This window comes from Artemia franciscana, chromosome 18, assembly GCF_032884065.1.
Source record: "Artemia franciscana chromosome 18, ASM3288406v1, whole genome shotgun sequence".
Classification (NCBI taxonomy): domain Eukaryota; kingdom Metazoa; phylum Arthropoda; class Branchiopoda; order Anostraca; family Artemiidae; genus Artemia; species Artemia franciscana.
In genome coordinates, this window is record NC_088880.1 from 34,660,898 (window position 1) to 34,682,070 (window position 21,173).

The following is a 21,173-nucleotide window of genomic DNA, read 5'->3' on the forward strand; positions in this document are numbered from 1 at the left end:
TTTGTTTTACGGCAAGTCGCGTGCCATTGCAAAGCTTTGGTGGGTTGATATTTCTTAAAAGTATTATTGGTACGCCTATTTTTAGTTGTAGCACGTGTGGTGGAAACCCTGAAGGATCTATGGAATTTAAAAATTCAGATGGATAATTAACCGCTTCATTTGGTTCCAAAACTGTGTCGACTGACTTGTAAAGGACTGCCTGGTCTCGAATCTTGGTCAAAACAATATTGTTGATTTCGTAGACGTCTATATTTTTGGGTGCGAGAATCGCTCTTTCACTTAGCCATTTATTATTTTTATAATTTTTTTAGAATATTCGGAAATACTTTTTCAATCAATTCATTTTTGGACGTCACTAAATTACAGAAATCAGCAGGTAGTTGTATACGTCCTGAAATTGAGTCTACTGTTTGACCAGAGTCATCGTTTTGCAATCGGACACGCATATTTGTAGTTAATTTTAATATTTTTACGTGTGCCCATAAATTAGAATTTTTTAGGCAAGCATTCATTTCGTCTGCAGGAGTTAAACTACGTAAAAATTGCGAATATACAACATTCTTGGCTTTCCCATTGTCTCTGCATATACAAAGCCGTATGTACTAATAATGACATCATATGCAAACGCTCTTTTTACAAACAAACAAACATGCATACACAACTCGTTTTTATATAGATAGATAGATAGATAGATACAATACAAATTAACTGCGTAAAACTTGCGAATACACAACATTCTTCGCTGTCCAATTGTCGCTGCATATAAATAGATTGTCAGATTTACCGACCCTCGAACATGCAACGTACAATTGTCCATGGGAAAAACAATCAGTATTAAGATCTATACCACATTTTTCTAATGATTGACCTTGAGCTTTGTTAATGGTGATTGCAAATGCTAATCGAATTGGGAATTGCAATCTTTTAAATTGAAAAGGCAGATCCGTTGGAATCATGGGAATGCGAGGAATAAGAACAGCCTCACCCTCAAAAGGCCCTGTCAAGATTGTGGCCTCTATTAGGTTTTCCATTGTTTTTTTTACGGCAAGTCGAGTGCCATTGCAAAGCTTTGGTGGGTTTATATTTCTTAAAAGTATTATTGGTACGCCTATTTTTAGTTGTAGCACGTGTGGTGGAAACCCTGAAAGATCTATGGAATTTAAAAATTCAGATGGATAATTAACCGCTTCATTTGGTTCCAAAACTGTGTCGACTGACTTGTAAAGGACTGCCTGGTCTCGAATCTTGGTCAAAACAATATTGTTGATTTCGTGGACGTCTATATTTTTGGGTGCAAGAATCGCTCTTTCACTTAGCCATTTATTATTTTTATAATTTTTTAGAATATTCGGAAATACTTTTTCAATCAATTCATTTTTGGACGTCACTAAATTACAGAAATCAGCAGGTAGTTGTATACGTCCTGAAATTGAGTCTACTGGGAGCTTTCCGTTTCTAATTGTCAGCAATTGATCTGAAAATGTTTGACCAGAGTCATCGTTTTGCAATCGGACACGCATATTTGTAGTTAATTTTAATATTTTTACGTGTGCCCATAAATTAGAATTTTTCAGGCAAGCATTCATTTCGTCTGCAGGAGTTGATCTAGGTATTATAGGTAATGTTTGCCTGAAATCTCCCGCAAGCAATATTAATGTGCTGCCAAAGGGTTTCGACTTCCCTCTCGTGCCATTGTGCACTCATCCCAAATAATAAGTTTGCATTGCTGCAATACTTCACCCATCCCAGATGATTTGGAAATATTGCACGTGGGAGTTTCTGTAGAATGCAAATTCAGAGGCAATTTCAAAGCGGAATGAGCAGTTCTTCCACCAGGCAGCAATGTTGCGGCTATTCCGGACGACGCAATTGCCAACGCTATATCATTTTTTGATCGAATTGATGCCAGAATCAGTTTTATCACAAATGTTTTACCAGTACCTCCTGGCGCATCCAAAAAGAAAATTTCTCCAACGTTGTTATCGACACAATGCATTATCGTATCATAAATGTCTTTTTGTTCCGACGTTAACTTGGAAATGTTATTTTGTACATACGACAATAGATCACTCGTACTGTAACTTTGTTCACGATCCAATTCTACACATGTCGAAACAGCAGCGATACGGTTAGGTGAAGGCATTCCCAAATCCTGAAGAGGTTTGTTTGCCATACGTACGCACAAATCTTCTATAATAACTAAAGTGTAGTTATAAATTTCTGATGTAAAATCAAAAGTCATATCTGACGTCTCTAACTGTTTTCGATGGAGTATATCTTCGGACATTTTTGACTTATATTTTTCCCATAACTCTGTAGGAGCTGATGGAGAGCAAGTTGTTAAAATGATGCCAAACAATGCACGAATTTGACTTGGGGTTGACGTTTCGCACGCGTCATTGATGCAGTTATCCCAGTGTTGGTCATTCTCCAATAAATTCAGAGCTTGGCATGCACTACGGTAAGTGTCATGTATAGTACCGTTTACAGTTCTCAAATACTCAAAGGATGTCGGACCGGGTACATTCACCAAAAGCAGGCGTAGAAAGAAGCATTCATGTTGATTGGGGTGAACGGTGTAGAGTCTTCCTATCGTGGTATCTTTGAAGATGGTAGGTTGGCCGTCGACTGACTTACCCTGTTTTCGACGTTCAAATACTTTATTTTTAGTATTCCACGTGTAATACGAAGGCACTTCAGTATACAGCAGTTTTTTTGCAAAAGAATCATTTTTGCAAAGCGAAAAAAAACTGTTAATGTTGTATCCGGTGGATTCAGGACTCTTTGTTGCACGTTGGTTTCCTTGAAATAAACACGTTGACCATTCTGTAAATGTACCGCTAAGTGAACAACAGCTGGACTACGTTCATGTATCGGAAATGAAAGAATTCGCCAAACAGCTTCATTACTGCTTATGTATCTTCCAGCGTGATATTGTACGATTTCGTCGAAATCTTTGATTTCGGGCTGCAAGCCAAAAACTGCCATGTCACTGCCTTTGTTGACGTATTTACATATGTATTTGATTGCCTTTACGGAGTTACAGTATTCAACGTTTATGTGTGCATTAAATGTTTTTGATAATAATGGGGAATATGGAACAACCCACTGGTTATCTACTTCGATGGTGGTACCGTTACGCTTCTTTATTATTGCTGTTTTACCGCCATCTTCAGTAGATCTTCTTCTATATTGTGGGTAACCATCATTGCCAGTAATTGTGTTTGATACTAAAAGTCGAGGATATTGCTTTGTGCACCTTCTTTTGGCCATGCATGGTGAATTTTCGTTCAGTGCACCGCAAGGTCCATGTATCATATTTTTTACAATAATATCATGTAACCCCTTATCGACATTTTTATCAGGTATTTCAGCGGAAATCACATCATCAATTTCGTTCGAAGTAATTTTTTTATGTAGCCAGATTAGTATATGTGCGTGTGGCAAACCTCGTTTTTGCCACTCCACTGAGTACATCCAGCATCGCACTGACCCAAACACTTCAAGTTTTACTATGTAGTTTATCAGTGATTTCAACTTTTGCCGGAAGACACGGGCCGTAATGTCATGCCTATGAACCGCCGATTGTCCTTGAAGTAAAAGCTGCAGTATCTCGTCCCAAGATTGATTACATGTAAATGTAATAAATAAATCTGGACGACCATAGAGACGAACATACGCAATAGCATCTTGAGCATATTCATGCATATGACGGGGACTGCCAGCATATGACGAAGGTAAAATTGTTAATCTTCCAACGTTTGTGGTATTACCGTCATTTATAACTGCATCTCGCAAATGAATGTATTGTTCAGAGCGGAGCTTGGTCTGATTCAGGCGGATATATAGCAAACGTTCTGATTCAATTTTAGCATACATATCAACGACAAATTGGTGAAACAATTCACGGCATTTTAAAATATAATTTTCTTCATCCTGCCGAATCATTAGTCTATAGGAATAATAATGCATTGCACTGCATTTCTTATTCATTTCTTTGTTAGTGGCTGGATTCATCAATTTAATATTAAAGTGATAGCCGTCGGCTCCATCCCAAAAAATGATAGGATATTGTAGGGCATCGTAGCATTGATGAGTTTCAGCAATTCTTAACAACTGATCGTTTCGCTTATGAAGAATAATATCTCGAGGTAAAAACTGATCACCGACCATAACGATTGCCACTTCGTCGATAGTTGGAGCATTGTATCTACGCACATGTTGGCCAGGAGGCGTTTTGTCAGCGGAAATAACAATTTTATGCGTATCAGTAGGCATCAAATGGATGGCTGTTTTGAACAGACGCACTAAATTATTATTTTCGTGGAAAAGATGTTGCAATTGGGAAACGATTGTCCTTTCAACGTTGGGAGAAATTTCGCAACGTGCATTCAATTCAGAATTTCTATCACTGATGAAGTACAATTGTAAAAATTTATGATTCTCGCCTGAGAATGGTAGAAGGGACCCTGCTCTATGATAAATTTGCCCTTTTACTTTGAAAGTAGACATAAATTGATCTGGATTTTCGATTTGGGCTCCAAACGACGTCATTTGGAAACATGAGTTGTATTTTCTGATTTGTGACAAAAAACGCTTAGATTCTGACGTAGTTCCAGTAAGGAAAGTCTTCAATGGCTCTGGTGGTGCAGCCAATAGAGGAAGTTTAACTTTTCCTGAGGCGCAACACGTTCCCATTGTTTCACCATTGAATTTCAAGGCCTTGCAATAGGGACAAATTTTAGACATTGTCCCGATTTGAACACATCTACTCAAGCTATAATCATCGACTGGGTTGTACCTGAATGCCAGGCGATAACTTTCAGGTTGCTCTGATTCCTCGGCACGCTTTCTTTTCTTACTTTCTCTATCAGCAGCAAGCCTGATTTCTTGTTGTTCTTGTGATTTCTCGGCACGCTTTCTTTTCTTACTTTCTCTATCAGCAGCAAGCCTGATTTCTTGCTGTTCTTGTAATTCCTCGGCACGCCTTCTTTTTTCACTTTCTCTTTTAGCAGCAAGTCTGCTTCCGCGTTGCTCTGGTAGTTCCTCGGCACGCTTTCTGTTCTTTCTTTCTCTATCAGCCTCAAGCCTGTTTCCTTGCCGTTCTTTTGATTCCTCGGCACGCTTTCTATTCTTTCTTTCTCTATCAGCCTCAAGCCTGTTTCCTTGCTGTTCTTTTTATTCCTCGGCACGCTTTCTGTTCTTTCTTTCTCTATCAGCCTCAAGCCTGTTTCCTTGCTGTTCTTTTGATTCCTCGGCACGCTTTCTTTTCTGACTTTCTCTATCAGCAGCAAGTTTTTTGGCATAGACTCTTTGAGCATCTTCATCGGCTTTTGCCATTGTAAGTTCATCAGTCATTTTAAACTTAAACATTAATAGATTTCTACGTGAACATATGTCTTAAATATCTTGAATGACGTCACCGTCAAAGCAAAAATGATAGTTATATATATATATATATATATATATATATATATATATATATATAGATGACGTCACCGTCAAAGCAAAAATGACGACAACTAACTTCATGACGTCAGTCAACACAGAAACATGACGTCACCTGACAGACAGACAGACACACAGACAGACAACTTATTTATATATATATATATATATATATATATATATATATATATATATATATATATATATATATATATATATATATATATATATATATATTTATATATATACGGTTCACGTCACTTGGCACGCGGCAGGCTTCTATATATGGATTCTCATTGTCGCTTGTCTTCTAAACTCAGACAATTTGAGCCTTTTCTTGATGTCATGACGTCCAAATAGACCTTAAATTAAAAGTAGTGTCTTTGAAAAATTACGTTGTTTTATCAGAATTTTAAATTTTGCCTCGGCCTGTCTTTTGTCATTATGAAAGACATATTGCCCGACCTTTGTTTCTTTTAATTGTTCAGGTGGTGGGGCAAAAATTTCTATTGCCTTGGCATGTCTTTTGTCATTATGAGAGACATATCGTCGAACCTTTGATTCTTTTAATTGTTCAGGTGGTGGGACAAAAATTTCTTTTTCTTCCAACGATTTGTCTAGTCCAGGTTTTTTTTTATTTTCAAGGATATGGTATTCAACGGTATTCAATTTTATTTTCAAAGGTATTCCAAGACCCAAGCATCATCGCAATCATTTTCAATGTGTTTAGTTCGTTTTATCTCGGCTTGTCTTTCGTTATCATGAAATACGTGTCGTCACGCCTTTGATGTTTTTTTTTACACATGTATGGAAGGCATTGATGACCTTATCCATGTCAAAATCTCAGACCCAATCATCAGCACTATCGTTTTAACACGTTATTTTAACACGTTTTGATTCTTGCTATCCAGGTTGATTTTCATCGACTCGCTCACATCTCAGTGCCGCATGTTTTCTAACAAGCGTGTCTTTTCTTTTCATTTTCAGTTGTGAGACACCGAAGCTGTTCTTCTAGCCACGTGTGTATTTGCTCTTCATTTTCATTTTTGACACGCTCTCGATTCGTTTTTGCATATCTTCTAACCGCCCGTGTCTTTGCTCTTTATTTTCATTTTAGATACGTTTTTGGATTTTGATAACTTCAGTTGTTTGATAATTTAGTAATGGCCTTTGCTTTAGCTGCCCGTATAGGTGTTTTCGCAATTGATTGTCCAGGTTATCGAGTTTCACATCTTAGCAGGTTTGATAGTTCAGGTGTTGGTTCCAAACAATCACCATTTATAGCAACAGCGACTGTAAATTTTCATTTTTTGGGGCCTTCCAACAGACAAAATATCATATAAATAACTAATGCGTCGGAAACTCAACAATCTTATTTATTCTATGCATGACACCATATAAGAAAAGGCTTATATGACGTAATAAGTGAGTCGTTAATAAGCGTCGTACATGACGTTTCTTGCAAAAACTAAGATTAAGGCTCTTAACGAATTTTCTCAGACTTTTGACCTACCTAGATCTTTTTTTTTATGATAGGATATCCACGATTTCTCTCAAAATTGAGGAGTATATCAAATACATAAATTAAATTGAAAAAATTCTTCAACAAAGAGAACAAAGCAACGATTTACAATGCGCTTTATAACATAATTGAATGAAATATGTAAAAAAAAATCAACATCTTGAACAACTTTTAATTCTTTAAAAAAGGGATAAGATTATACATAGCAAGAATATTTTCAGGCTTGTGGTAAAATTCATTCGTCTTAATCTTAGCTACTTCCAGCAGTTTTTTTTATGTTAAACCTCGAAAATAATTCATTGTTACTAAAGCAACCAAGAAAACCAAGTAAAAAGTAAATAAAAAGTAAATTTACAATATTTGCAATAACAAAGGCAAATTGATGTAAGTCTAAAATTTCTAAAAAGAAGGGAAGGATAGAAAACATGCAAACGGGCTACTGGGTCAATAAGGGAACAATAAGGGAAGACACTACGATGATGGATACCAAGTAGTAGTATTATTGATCCAAATACCTTACTAATTTTTTCTTAAATATTTAAAGTTAACATCGACTTCGAATCTCGAGCTGAAGCACAATAAGGTAACCCCAGATACAAAATAGTATCAGAAACAAATATACACACACTCACGTATATATATATATATATATATATATATATATATATATACATATATATATATATATATATATATATATATATATATATATATATATATATATATATATATATATATATATATATATATCTTTTTTGACCATGTCTCACTTTTGGACCATGTTTTGAACTGCGACACAGCTTACTGGTTGTGATTCTCGTGACAGCATCGAAACTGTAATCAGTGGATAATGTTATTTCACATGAACTAAGGACGTTAAATAGTCCTGCCAACTTTTGAAGTTTTGGACCTTCTGTAAAACTCCCCAGCCCACCCTCTAACTGTGTCTTGCACTTCCCAACCAAGTATTTCTTCTATTTCTAGGAATGGGGAAATAACAAAACCTAATTTGACTGCTTTCTTAGAGACAGTGAAAGGTTTGGTTGAAATGATTTAATGTATATATCCATTTCAAGTTAAACAAGAGCTAAGAGCTCATAGGGCACTTGTGACGAGGCGAGAAGAGCTAAGAGCCAAGAGATCATATGGTATGAGATCTAACAAAATTCTATGAATCCATAGATTGATTTAAAAAGGAAAATAAGAGGCTTAATGCCGGTCAGGATTTAAAATAAGAGCTCTGAGTCACGATGTCCTTCTAAATATCAAAATTCATTAAGATCCGATAACCCACTCGTAAGTTATAAATATCTAATTTTTTCTAATTTTTCCTCTCCCTTTAGCCCCCCAGATTGTCGAATCTGGGAAAACGACTTTATCAAGTCATATTGTGCAGCTCCCTGACACGCCTACCAATTTTCATCGTCCTAGCACGTCCAGAAGCACCAAACTCGCCAAACCACTGAACCCCTCCCCCCGACTCCCCCAAAGAGAGCGAATCCAGTACGATTCTGTCAATCACGTATCAAGGACATTTGTTTATTCTATCCACCAAGCTTCATCCCGATTCCTCCTCTCCAAGTGTTTTTCCAAGATTTCCCCCTCCAACTACCCACAATGTCAAAAGATCTGGTCGGGATTTGACATAAGAGCTCTGAGACATGAATTCCTTCTAAAAATAAAATTCGTAAGATAAAAATACCCCAATTTTCACTTTTTCCAAGAATTCCGGTTTCCCCCTCCAACTCCCCCGAATGTCACAGGATCTGGTCGGAATTTAAAATTAGAACTTTAAAGCATTAGATCCTTCTAAATATCAAATTTCATTAAGATCTGGTCACCCTTTCGTAAGTTACAAATACCTCAATTTTCAAAATTACCCCCCCCCCCCATTCCACCGAAGAGAGCAGATTCGGTCCGGTTATGTCAGTCACGTATCTTAAACAGGTTTATATTCTTCCCATCCAGTTTCATCCTGGTCTCACCGCTTTAAGTATTTTCTAAGATTTCCGGTCCCCCCAACTGCCCCCACCCCAATTACGCTTGATCCGGTTGAGATTTAAAATAAGAGATCTGAGTTACGAGGTCCTTCTAAATATGAAGTTTCATGAAGATCCGATCACTCCTTCGTAAGTTAAAAATACGTCATTTTTTCTTATTTTTCAGAATTTTAACCCCCCCCCAATGGAGCGGATCCGTTCCAATTATGTAAATCACGTATGTAAGACTTCTGCTTATTTTTCCCACCAAGTTTCATCCCGATCCCTCCAATCTAAGCGTTTTCCATGATTTTAGGTTCTCCCACCCCAAACTCCCCCCAATGTCACCAGATCCGGTCAGGATTTAAAATAAGAGCTTTGAGACACGATATCCTTCTAAATATAAAATTTCATTGAAATCCGATCACCTGTTCGTAAGTTAAAAATACCTCATTTTTTCTAATTTTTCAGAATTAACCCCTCCCCCAACTACCCAAAAGAGAGCGGATCCGTCCCGGTTATGTCAATCATGTATCTAGGACTAGTGATTATTTATCCCACCAAGTTTCATCCCGATCCCTCCACTCTAAGTGTTTTCCAAGTTTTAGGTTTCCCCCTCCCAACTCCCCTTCCCAATGTCACCAGATCTGGTCGGGTTTAAAATAAGAGCTCTGAGCCACGACATCCTTCTAAATATCAAATTTCATTGAGATCCATCACCCGTTCGTAAGTTAAAAATACCTCATATTTTCTAATTTTTCAGAAATACCCCCCCCCAACTACGCCAAAGAGAGCGGATCCGTTCCGTTTATGTCAATCATGTATCTAGGACTTGTGTTTATTTTTACCACCAAGTTTCATCCCGATCCCTCCACTCTAAGTGTTTTCCAAGTTTTAGGCTTCCCCCTCCCAACTCCCCCTCCCAATGTCACCAGATCTGGTCGGGTTTAAAATAAGAGCTCTGAGCCACGACATCCTTCTAAATATCAAATTTCATTGAGATCCATCACCCGTTCGTAAGTTAAAAATACCTCATTTTTTCTAATTTTTCAGAAATAACCCCCCCCCCCCAACTACGCCAAAGAGAGCGGATCCATTCCGTTTATGTCAATCATGTATCTAGGACTTGTGATTATTTTTACCACCAAGTTTCATCCCGATCCCTCCACTCTAAGTGTTTTCCAAGTTTTAGGTTTCCCCCTCCCAACTCCCCCTCCCAATGTCATCAGATCTGGTCCGGTTTAAAATAAGAGCTCTGAGCCACGACATCCTTCTAAATATCAAATTTCATTGAGATCCATCACCCGTTCGTAAGTTAAAAATACCTCATTTTTTCTAATTTTTCAGAAATAACCCCCCCCCCCCAACTACGCCAAAGAGAGCGGATCCGTTCCGTTTATGTCAATCATGTATCTAGGACTTGTGTTTATTTTTACCACCAAGTTTCATCCCGATCCCTCCACTCTAAGCGTTTTCCAAGTTTTAGGTTTCCCTCTCCCAACTCCCCCTCCCAATGTCACCAGATCTGGTCGGGTTTAAAATAAGAGCTCTGAGCCACGACATCCTTCTAAATATCAAATTTCATTGAGATCCATCACCCGTTCGTAAGTTAAAAATACCTCATTTTTTCTAATTTTTCAGAAATACCTCCCCCCCCCAACTACGCCAAAGAGAGCGGATCCGTTCCGTTTATGTCAATCATGTATCTAGGACTTGTGTTTATTTTTACCACCAAGTTTCATCCCGATCCCTCCACTCTAAGTGTTTTCCAAGTTTTAGGCTTCCCCCTCCCAACTCCCCCTCCCAATGTCACCAGATCTGGTCGGGTTTAAAATAAGAGCTCTGAGCCACGACATCCTTCTAAATATCAAATTTCATTGAGATCCATCACCCGTTCGTAAGTTAAAAATACCTCATTTTTTCTAATTTTTCAGAAATAACCCCCCCCCCCAACTACGCCAAAGAGAGCGGATCCGTTCCGTTTATGTCAATCATGTATCTAGGACTTGTGTTAATTTTTACCACCAAGTTTCATCCCGATCCCTCCACTCTAAGTGTTTTCCAAGTTTTAGGTTTCCCCCTCCCGACTCCCCCCCCCCCAATGTCACTAGGTCCGGTTGGGATTTAAAATATGAGCTCTAAGAAACGATATCCTTCTAAACATCAAATTTCATTGGGATCCGATCACCCGTTCGTAAATTAAAAATACCTCATTTTTTCTAATTTTTCAGAGTTAAACCATTTTGTTAACTGCCAATCCATTCCTTTCAAAACATCCCCTTACTACATCGGATAAATCACAACCTCTGGTTGGTTAAGCGCTAAGTAATTCTTTCGTGAGCTGAAAATTAGTATTCATGCTAAGCACAAAATATTAAGAGCTGTGTCATATCCTGTACACCATCCAATACAAGGTAATAGTACACAATGCTTCGACCTTGAAGTTGCTTGAAGTTGCTATTTATTTTTCTACACGTTCGAAAACATATCTTCTTGCTAAAGAAATTCTGTCAAACTTTCTTTTCGGTTTTGGAGACATAATTTGTGCATGATCTGACAAGCATGATAAATTTATTATCAGGAAAAAGCTTGTTACGCTTGATGATCTTGTGACATAGCATCAAACCCGCTTCAGTTGCAATATTTGAAGTTGGATGATGATAATTATTTGAAGTTGGATGCCCCCAACTTCAATTTTTGAAGTTGGAGGCCTCTGACATTACTGAAACATTGTTTAGCAGTCCTTCTACAAACACATGGCATTCTTCTTCAATTTCCATTTTTCTAGCAGCAATCATTATTAATTTCATGGCTACCTCGATTCATTTCTTAATTTTGACTTCCAAAATTTCAATATAAAAAATAAACTCAAGGCCTGCGTAATATGGCACTTCCGGTTGAGCAGAGATACGTCAAACAGCTACAGAACCTTTTGATGTGAAACGAAACCCGAGATTTTAGGCCTTTAGGGTCTTTGAGACATGAACCTCAACCCAGCCAGTATGTGGGTATATGCAGCCACAAAAATTAAGCTGTTGAAATTTAATACTTCGGATAGAGCAGAAATGGAATCACAGAGGGAAAAATCAAAATATTATCAAAAAATAAGATAGACGGAAGATTACAATACATAACAGATATTTGTATACAGGCAACATGTGGCACACAAGCCGTAGTCTACCCACCCCTGCCTAAACAGTCGAAATCAAATAGAGTCAAGCTTTTGGGCATTTGGGGTCTTTGAGGTCTGAGAATCGACCTAAAGAGTATGGGTGTTCGCAGCCACAAAAAATAAGGTGTTGTAATTTTATTCTTCCAGTTGAGCAGAAATGGAGTCACGGATGGAAAAAAAATAAGAAAAATATCAGAATAAAAAAGAGAAAGATGATAGACGATTACAACCCACAACAGATATTTGTCTTCTAGCTATATCCGGCAATGGGCTTTAGATGCCCACACCTGCCTAAACAGTCAAAAAAAATTAGAATAACTAACTAAAAGCGTAAAATAAAGCTTACAATATGTACATTCATCTACTTTATACCTTGATATGTTGGTGCTCATTCGTCTTTTGTATTACTTCAGATGTGTTTTTGGGAGCAGTTCCAATCAAATCTTCGATGGCTCTGATTGTCTTATCATAGTTATATTGATTGGCTTCAAATAGAGCATCTAAGAATGACGAATCAACATGAGGGAAGGATTCATGAAGCTGCTTTTGACTCAGTTTGAAAGCCATTGTATTCCTCTTATTGATCATTTCATCCGAATTGTTCTGAAATGATTTTTCGAGTATATCAATCGAACTTGAAAAAAGACAAAAAAAAAAAAAAAAAAAACAGAAACAGACGAATGGCACAAGATAAATAACAAATAATTGGAGCCACTGTAAAAATACTGACATTTTAAATTCATAAACTTGTATACAAATACGAAGTTTCGGCGAGTTCTGTGCACTGTTTGTGCCCTACAAAAGGCCCTTAACAGGAGAGGTTGCCCGGTTTGAACCCCTACCCCTCTCCCGAATGTTTTTCCGACTCCAAAAACAAACCAAAAATATATATAAACAAATTTTGTACGCGCTTTGAATTTGTTTACCCCTCCTTCGAACGAAAATCATTGATAGAGCCTTGGTATTACAGCAATGAAAAATAGCTGTGGTTACACCGCAGAGAAACAGAGAGTTTAATAGTAAAAAATGCGGGTTTTTTATATTGACTCAAAACTTCACACAAAAGAACCAATCGAGTTTTGCTTCTTTTTTCCTAGCTTGAAATGATACCACACATGAGACATGACCATTGGATTTTTTATGCATGTGGGAACGGTTTAAAAGGTACGGTTATTTTTCTCTCCAGAAATAAGGCAGATTGCTCACGAAAATGCATCACGGAAATATTACTATTCTAACTACGAGCAATTTGCCGCAGGACCAAGTTACCTGAACCCAACACAGCTTCACACACTCTCCCTTCACCCCGTCTATTTAAAGCTCTTTGCCCTCTCTTCATTCTAATTTCGTTTAAATTTTTCATTATGAACTTTTCGCACCCCATTTCGGGACGACTTGCTTTTCGCATGGCTCGAGATGGATGTCTAAAAGTCTCAGTGAGAAAAACTACGATGCACTTATACTTCGATTAAATATTTAATGTAGAGTTGGTTAGGTTAGGTATTTACCTTAGCGTGTTCTGAGCAACCTGCTTTCCATAATTTTCTTCTGTAGTTTCAACAATTCTGTTAATAAAGTATTATATTTTCATCATATTTGGTTTATTTCATCAGGATTATCCTAAGTAATTATTATGATTAACCTACCATTACTTCTTGAGTCTTTTCGGGAGGTTTAACAAATACCACATACGAAAACTTAGGCTTGCCAGAGTAGGTGACTAAATACAAACGAGGAAAAATAGAAAAAGATATATTACTATTCTAACTACTAGCAACTTGCCGCAGGACCAAGTTGCCTGAACCCAACACAGTTTCGCACACTCCTCCTTCATCCCGTCTATTTAAAGCTTCACTCTTTACCCCCTCTCCATTCTAATTTCGTTTAAATTTTTCATTATGAACTTTTCAAACCCCATTTCGGGACGACTTGCTTTTCGTATGCCTCAAGATGGATGTCTAAAAGGACCAAATCTTTGGCAATCTGTCATCCTTCATCCGTAGACCATATTCTAGCAATATTATAGTATAACCTTTCTTTTATTATGAACCAAAGAAAGTAGAACTACATTTTCTGTACAGCTCATCATTTGAAATACGGTCAGTCAGACGTGCACGTAAAACTACCCGTAGACAATTCCTTTGGAGAACATTTAATAAATCTTCCTCTGGCTTTCGAAGCACACATGTTTCTGAACTATTCTGGACCGCTATCATTAATACAGCTTCCAATACTCTTGTGTTAATTCCCAGACTTCCTATTTTTTCAAACTTTTTCCAACTGTCAAAAAACACTATGGGCCTTAGAAATTCTATTTTTTTTACATCTTCCCTGGAACCAGTATCTTTATTAATAATGGTATGCAGGTGATTGAAGCAATCCACTTGTTCGATCGTCTTGTCACCCAAGTTTACCTTCACCGTTCTGTATAAATATGTTAGTATTAATACTTTAGCATTCTTCCAATATTCTAGTCTTGATTCCTGGACTTCCTATTTTCCAAACATTTTCCAACTGTCAAAAAAAACTGTGGGGCTTAGGATTTCTGTTTTTTACAACTTCACTGCACCCACCATCTTTACTAATAATGCTATGAGGTAAGTGAAGCTATCCAATTGATCGATCATCTAGTCACCCAACATCCGTTCAATGTTCACCTTCACCGTTTTGTATAAATATGTTAGTTTTAATTTTAATACATTAGTATTGCTACTGATGACGATCGCTGCATATATGATCGAAACATCTAGACTTTTGTACCTATTTTGACTGTCTAAATAAATGGATTTATCCCCATTTGAACGTTTTATTCGTTTGTCATAGAAAGGCAGTGTGGTCTGGGAACAAAAATACCTAGTTTAAGGTATCACACGCCGAAAAAAATTACCTTCATTTTCATTTATTCTTAGTCTAAGCGACAAATTCTTTTTAACATTATTTTCACATCTAGTCTTGCACTGATTTTTCAGAACCTCCAGAAATTCATTCATTTAGATAACACTTTTATCCAGGAAACTCGAATGATCTGCACTGTAAAATTCTTCGCAGATTTTACTTACCATTTGATTCCATGATCTCCCAGAGCCTTTACCGTATTCCTCAGGACAATGTCCATCAAAGCAATCCATGTAAAAAGAGATATAGACAGACGCAACCCTGTGTAACTCCTGATACAACGCCCAATTAGCTATTAATCAAACTTGCTCCCTCAACTGCAGCAGAATTGTTCTCGTATAGCACTAATCATTTTAATATACTTATCTAGTATGTCATGCAAAGATAAAACTTTAACTAAATTACCGACTGAATCAAATACCTGTTCATATTCTATGAAACTGAGGACTAAAAATATTTGATGATTCAGGCGTTTCTCAATTACTAGTCTAAGAGTGAAAATTTTGTTGATGAGTCTACCCCTTCCTAAAACCGCACTGTTCTTCTCTTAGAACTTTACCACCAACATCTCTTAGTTTAATTAAATAAAAAAAAAAACAAGTATTTTTAACTTCAAGTAAGAAGCGGCATTAAAACTTGAAACGAACAGAAACAATCCCGTATATGAAAGGGGTAGTCCCCTCCTCAACGCCTCGCTCTTTACGCTAAAGTTTGATTTTTGTTATTTAAAAATTAACGACGCTTCTTGACTACTAACGTCCCTGCGTCAGCCCTGCAGTGCATTCCTGCAGCGTGATTCGATCTCAGGGTCCCTTATTACCAAGCTAGGGTCAAATCCACTGCACCACCACAGGACAAAGTCAAGCTAAAGTTTGACTCTTTCTCACAGCTCTACTTTTAAAACAATAAAAAACTTCCTCATCCTTCCTTAATTTCACTTTTGGACTAACTCTGGACACTTTTAGACGGTGATCTGCACTTTCAACATAATTTCTGGTTACTAAGGCTACCCTAACACCTTATATTGATCCTCCCAGTCTTCGATTTGCAATAAAATAATGAATATTGATGGCCAACCTTACCATCAAATGACTACCAGGTAACTGAGGCTAACTAACGGGTCATTTTCGGTCGGATGCCGTATTGGCTACTACAAGATTCCTGTACATACAAAATTGCAGCAGTCAAATACCGTTATCATTTTCCTTTCCTATACCAAATTTACCAAGACTAGGATACCATCTATCCTTATTTTTACTAGCCTGTGCATCAAAATCCCTTGATGAACGGGCCATATTTGAACCAGGGATTCTGTCTATTTGTTCCTATAACTGTAAGTAAAATTCGTCTGAGTCACTACTATTTCCGCCAGTCGGTTCTACAATGCCAAAAACCACTATGACTGATATCCTGCACTTTTAGGTCGTAAATGAGCAATTAGAATTCTATTACTAATACCTTCTCAGCAGCCTAGACAAGAATTAGGAACTTGCGCATTCACCTTAAGCCCTACTCCCTGCCTATATAACTCATTGGGAGCTCGATATCTATTTACTTATTCATTACCATTCAATGCTTTCCTCTTCCAGGTACCTCTCCTCAGAACTAAACATATATTTTAGATTTTTTTTTCTGAGAAAAAACACTTTTGGTATGCATATGTAGTTTAAACTTAGGTTTTACAAATCAACTAACCCATAGAACTTATTTGATACATTTATCAAATTGTTTTAGGGAGTAAAAAGCACCGAAAAGCGTTAGTGCTGCAACTTGTGTCTCAATTCCTCTTTGACTAGTTTAGGGTGGCAATTTTAATTGCAAAGGCAATTTTAAGGTGGCAATAACTAGTTTAGGGTGGCAATTCAAATTTACGGTGGCATCTGAAGTTGCAGACCAGTTGAATCTTTATGTTGCCTTTTTAGACGAAAGTAAGAAGCTGAAAATGCCACTAATCTTACAACAGATTCAACGACAGAAGTCGTAAAACAGCTCAGGACTCAGAAATGGTAGAGACGCTTTCTACAGACTCCTAACCTCATTTAATTTAAATTAAAATGATTTTAGTTAATTGAAATTATTTTGATTATTTTGCATGTATTTATTTTAATTATTTATTAATTTATTATTACCTTATCTATTTTATTATTTATTTATTATTTAATTTATCATATATTTTAGTTAACTTATTTTAATTAATTAAGAATTATTTTGATGAATCAAACTTGATTAATTAAATAAAGTTTACTTAATTAAAGTCTAAGCGATTAAAACTTACTTTGATTAAAATTAATAGCTAAATTCTAAGGACAGTGAAAATGAAATATGATTGTTTGAAGCCTGATTGAAGTCAATTTTGATTGAAAAAAAAAATCAAAGACTGAAGTCCGATTGTTTGAAGAAAGTCGGATTGGAGTCAATTCTGATTGAAAAAACTAAAATCAAAGATTGAAGTCTGATTTTTTGAAAAAAAAAATCTTATTCAAGTCAATTCTGGAAGAAAATAAGTCGAAGATTTAAGTCTGATCTTTTGAAAAAATTCTGATGAAGTCTGATCCAAGTGAATTCTAGAAGAAGATAAAGTCGAAGATTAAAGTCTGATAGTTTGGAAAAAGTCTGATAAGTCTGATTGAAGTCAATTGTGACTGAAGAAAATGAAGTCTTCATTGCTTAAAGAAATTCTGATGAAGTCTGACTGAAGTCAATTCTTAACTTAAAATTAATAAAAAAGGAATTATTAATGAAATGACAAAACAAATAAAAGTGCTGGTGCCTAGAAGATCAAAATTAGAAAAAAATTCCCGGACCCACCATAGGTCCATTTATGCCTGAAAACCATGATTTTCCGAGATTTTCTTTGGGTTTTTTTCAATATTATGAAGATTTTAGATCAGTGTAACATTTTCAGCAGCGTTGCAACATTGAATCATAAAAAGGCAAAGGAAAATACCTAAATTTGGCAATACCCTACAAAATTCGAAAATCAATATCATGTTGTTTCCGAATGACAACAGAGCATTCAAAATAAAGTTATGTCTTCTTAAGCTGTTTCTATGACATTGGATTTTGACCTTTTTGCCGATTTTTTAAACATGTTTCTTTTCTTCTTTTTTTTTGATACCCATTAAAACCAAAAAATACATAGCTGCATGCGAAGGTCTTGTTCATCAAAAGCTGAATTGCCTACCTTTATTCTAGTATTTTAAGACATATGTGGTTGTGTAAGTTTCAATTAAACCAATTCAGAAAATGAAACTTCATTGTCACTGCCCTTGCCGCTTAAAAAAAACTAAAGCTTTGGAGCTTTTTCTATTTTTTTCGATCAACTTAAACCTTAAAAAAAAACAGTTGTGTAGGTTTCTACTTGACCAATTCAAACGATAACATTTTACTTTTCACTGTTCTAGGTACTTTGGAAAAACTAAAGTATTGGTAGCTTTTCCATCATTCTTTACTCACTTAAACCATAAGGAGCTTAAGCCTTAAAAAACGTATATAGTTGCCTACGTTTTCACTTAACCGATTCAAAAGGTGAAATTTCGTTTTCACTGTCCTTGATATTAAAATAAAACAAAAAACTAAAGTGTTGGTACTTTTCCCATCTTTTTCAAATAGCTTACACCTTAAAACAAAGAGCTTAAACCTTAAAAGAAAAAGCTTAAACCTAAAAAAAAAATGCATAGTTGAGTAAGCTTCAACTCAATCAATTCAAAGAATGTAATTTTCTTTTTCGGCCAACAACTCACATTTTACACAAACTTCCAACATTAATGTTACAACATAAGAGTAATATCAAAGAGAATGTCTACAGTGAAGCCATGGATTTCACTTCTCTTTTCTCTTCTCTTTTTTCTCTTCTTTTTTCTCCTCTCGCTTCACTTTTCTCTTCTCAACAGTCAGTGTGTAGATGAGAATCTTTTAAAAGGGAAAACTATATTTACTTTAACAAAAAAAGGGTCATCAAACCCCAGGTCCATCATCCCTAACTGAATTTCACATGTTAATAAACAAATTCATGAAATATAAATAAAATGGATTTTTTGTTGTTTGCTAGTTTAGCTGCAATCCGTTGACTTTTTCAAGCTTTGACATCATTCTGAACTTTGTTCGCAAGGTTATCACTTGTTCCAGGACAATTATGTAATCACTACTGGTTGACGATTTTACCTGCTCCTTGATCAAGCTATTACAAATTTAGTTTATCCTACAACCCCCTTCAGGTCTGTTAATACTCATACCCCCGTAGATGATCTTTTCAATTTCAATAATTTCCCTGAAACTTTGCATAAGTCCTGCAAACATATCTACAAAATTTGTGGATCAAATAAAATATTGTGATGAGGAAAGTAAAAAATGTGTTCTGCTATAACTGATTCAGATGTTTCAGGGTTTTATTATGTCTTAGCTAGCAATCTATGGCATTTTTTTTTTTTTTTTTTTGTTGCTGTAGCCTAATTTCTAAATTCTGTTGTGTTCTTCCTACATTAAATTTACCACAAGAGCATGGAACTTTGTATACTCCCCTTTGTATGTTTCTTGGAGCCTTGTATTTTCCGTTATTTAGCAAAGAGCTTATAGTTTGTCCTGATTTAAATGCTGTGTTTATATTATGTTCTTTTAGTTCCCCTTTTAATTTCTGTGACAAAATTGGGATATAAGGCAAAGTTATGTAATTTGTTTTTTTTTTAGCAATGATGGGGCTCTTAAGTCCGCTATAAGCAAATACTTGTGTAGAGTATGTAGAAACTTTAGCTATAGATTTTAAAACCTAATTTTTAAGGCAGATAATTCTGCCTCAAAGAATGATCTTTTAGTTATTTGGAATTATGGAGAATCACAAATTGAAGGTTTTCTGGAATATTTAAATAATTTGGGAGGGGAATTAGTTTTTACAATTGAAAAAGAAACAGAGAATAAGTTACCGTTTCTGGATATCCATAGAATAATAATGGACTAGCTTCTTCAATTTACCGTCCGAATAACAACATCCGTTTTTTGTCTTTCGCATCAAATCACCCGATCCAAGTAAAAAGGGGTGTAATTATTTCTTTAGTTGATAGGGTTAAAATTAGTATCGCCAGAATACATGAGTAGTGAACTATCTTTTATTCTAATAGGTAATGGATATCCCGAAAATATGATTCCTCAAATGATTAAAAAAAGAAAAAAAAGTTAATAGAACCTGTAATACTGTAGAAAACTCTAAAGGTTACTACAGAAGAAGACGGGTAAACTCACCAAAAAATTTACATAATTTTGCCTTATATCCTTATGTTGTCACAGAAATTAAAAAGAGAACTAAAAGAACATAATATAAAAACAGCATTTAAATCAGGACGAACTATAAGCTTTTTGCTAAATAATGGAAAAGACAAAGTTCCAAAAAACATACAAAGGGAAGTATACATAATTCCATGCTCTTGTGGTAAATTTTATGTAGGAAGAACAATGCAGAGTTTAAAAATAGGCTACGACAACACAAAAATGCCATAGATTGCTCGCTAAGACATAGTAAAAAAACTGGAAACGTTTGAATCAGCTGTTGCTGAACACATTTTTAACTTCCTCATCGCAATATTTTATTTGATCGCACAAAAATTGTAGATACGTCTGTAGGACTTTCGCAAAGTTTCAGTGAAGTTATAGAAATAAAAAAGATCATCTATGGGGGTATTAGTATTAAGAGAGATGGAGGGGATTTTAAGATAAACTCACTTTATAATAGTTTAGTTAGGAAGCAGGTAAAATTGTCAACCAGTGATGATTTACATAATTGTCCTGCAACTAGTGATAACCTTGCGAAGAAACGTCAGAATGAGGTCAAAGCTGGAAAAAGTCAGCGAACTGAAGGTAAAATAGCAAAAAAAACTATTTATTTTATAGTTCATGAATTTGTTTATTAGGCTGTGAAATTTAGTTATACCTGGGGTTTGGTGACATTTTTTTTTTTTTCAAATAAATATAGTCTTCACTTTTGATAGATACTCATTTATACACTTTTCATTTACACAGAGGAGAGTGACTCATGATTTAACTGTAGACATTCGCTTTGGCTTTATTCTTATGTTAGAGCATCAGTGCTGGAAGTTTGTTTATAATGTGATTTGTTCTTATTTGTGTGTGTTATTTTTTTAAAAACAACTTTTTTTTTGAGAAAGGC

General features: G+C 35.8%; 1 protein-coding gene across 1 annotated transcript in view; it reads right to left on the minus strand.

Moving 5' to 3' along the window:
- LOC136038925 (uncharacterized) overlaps positions 1-21,173 on the minus strand; it is a 156,629-nt gene that overhangs the window by 12,665 nt on the left and 122,791 nt on the right. Inside the window, exon 11 of the mRNA XM_065722432.1 lies at positions 12,494-12,724. Within this exon, the coding sequence (XP_065578504.1) occupies positions 12,494-12,724 (231 nt within the window). The remainder of the gene's footprint in view (positions 1-12,493; positions 12,725-21,173) is intronic.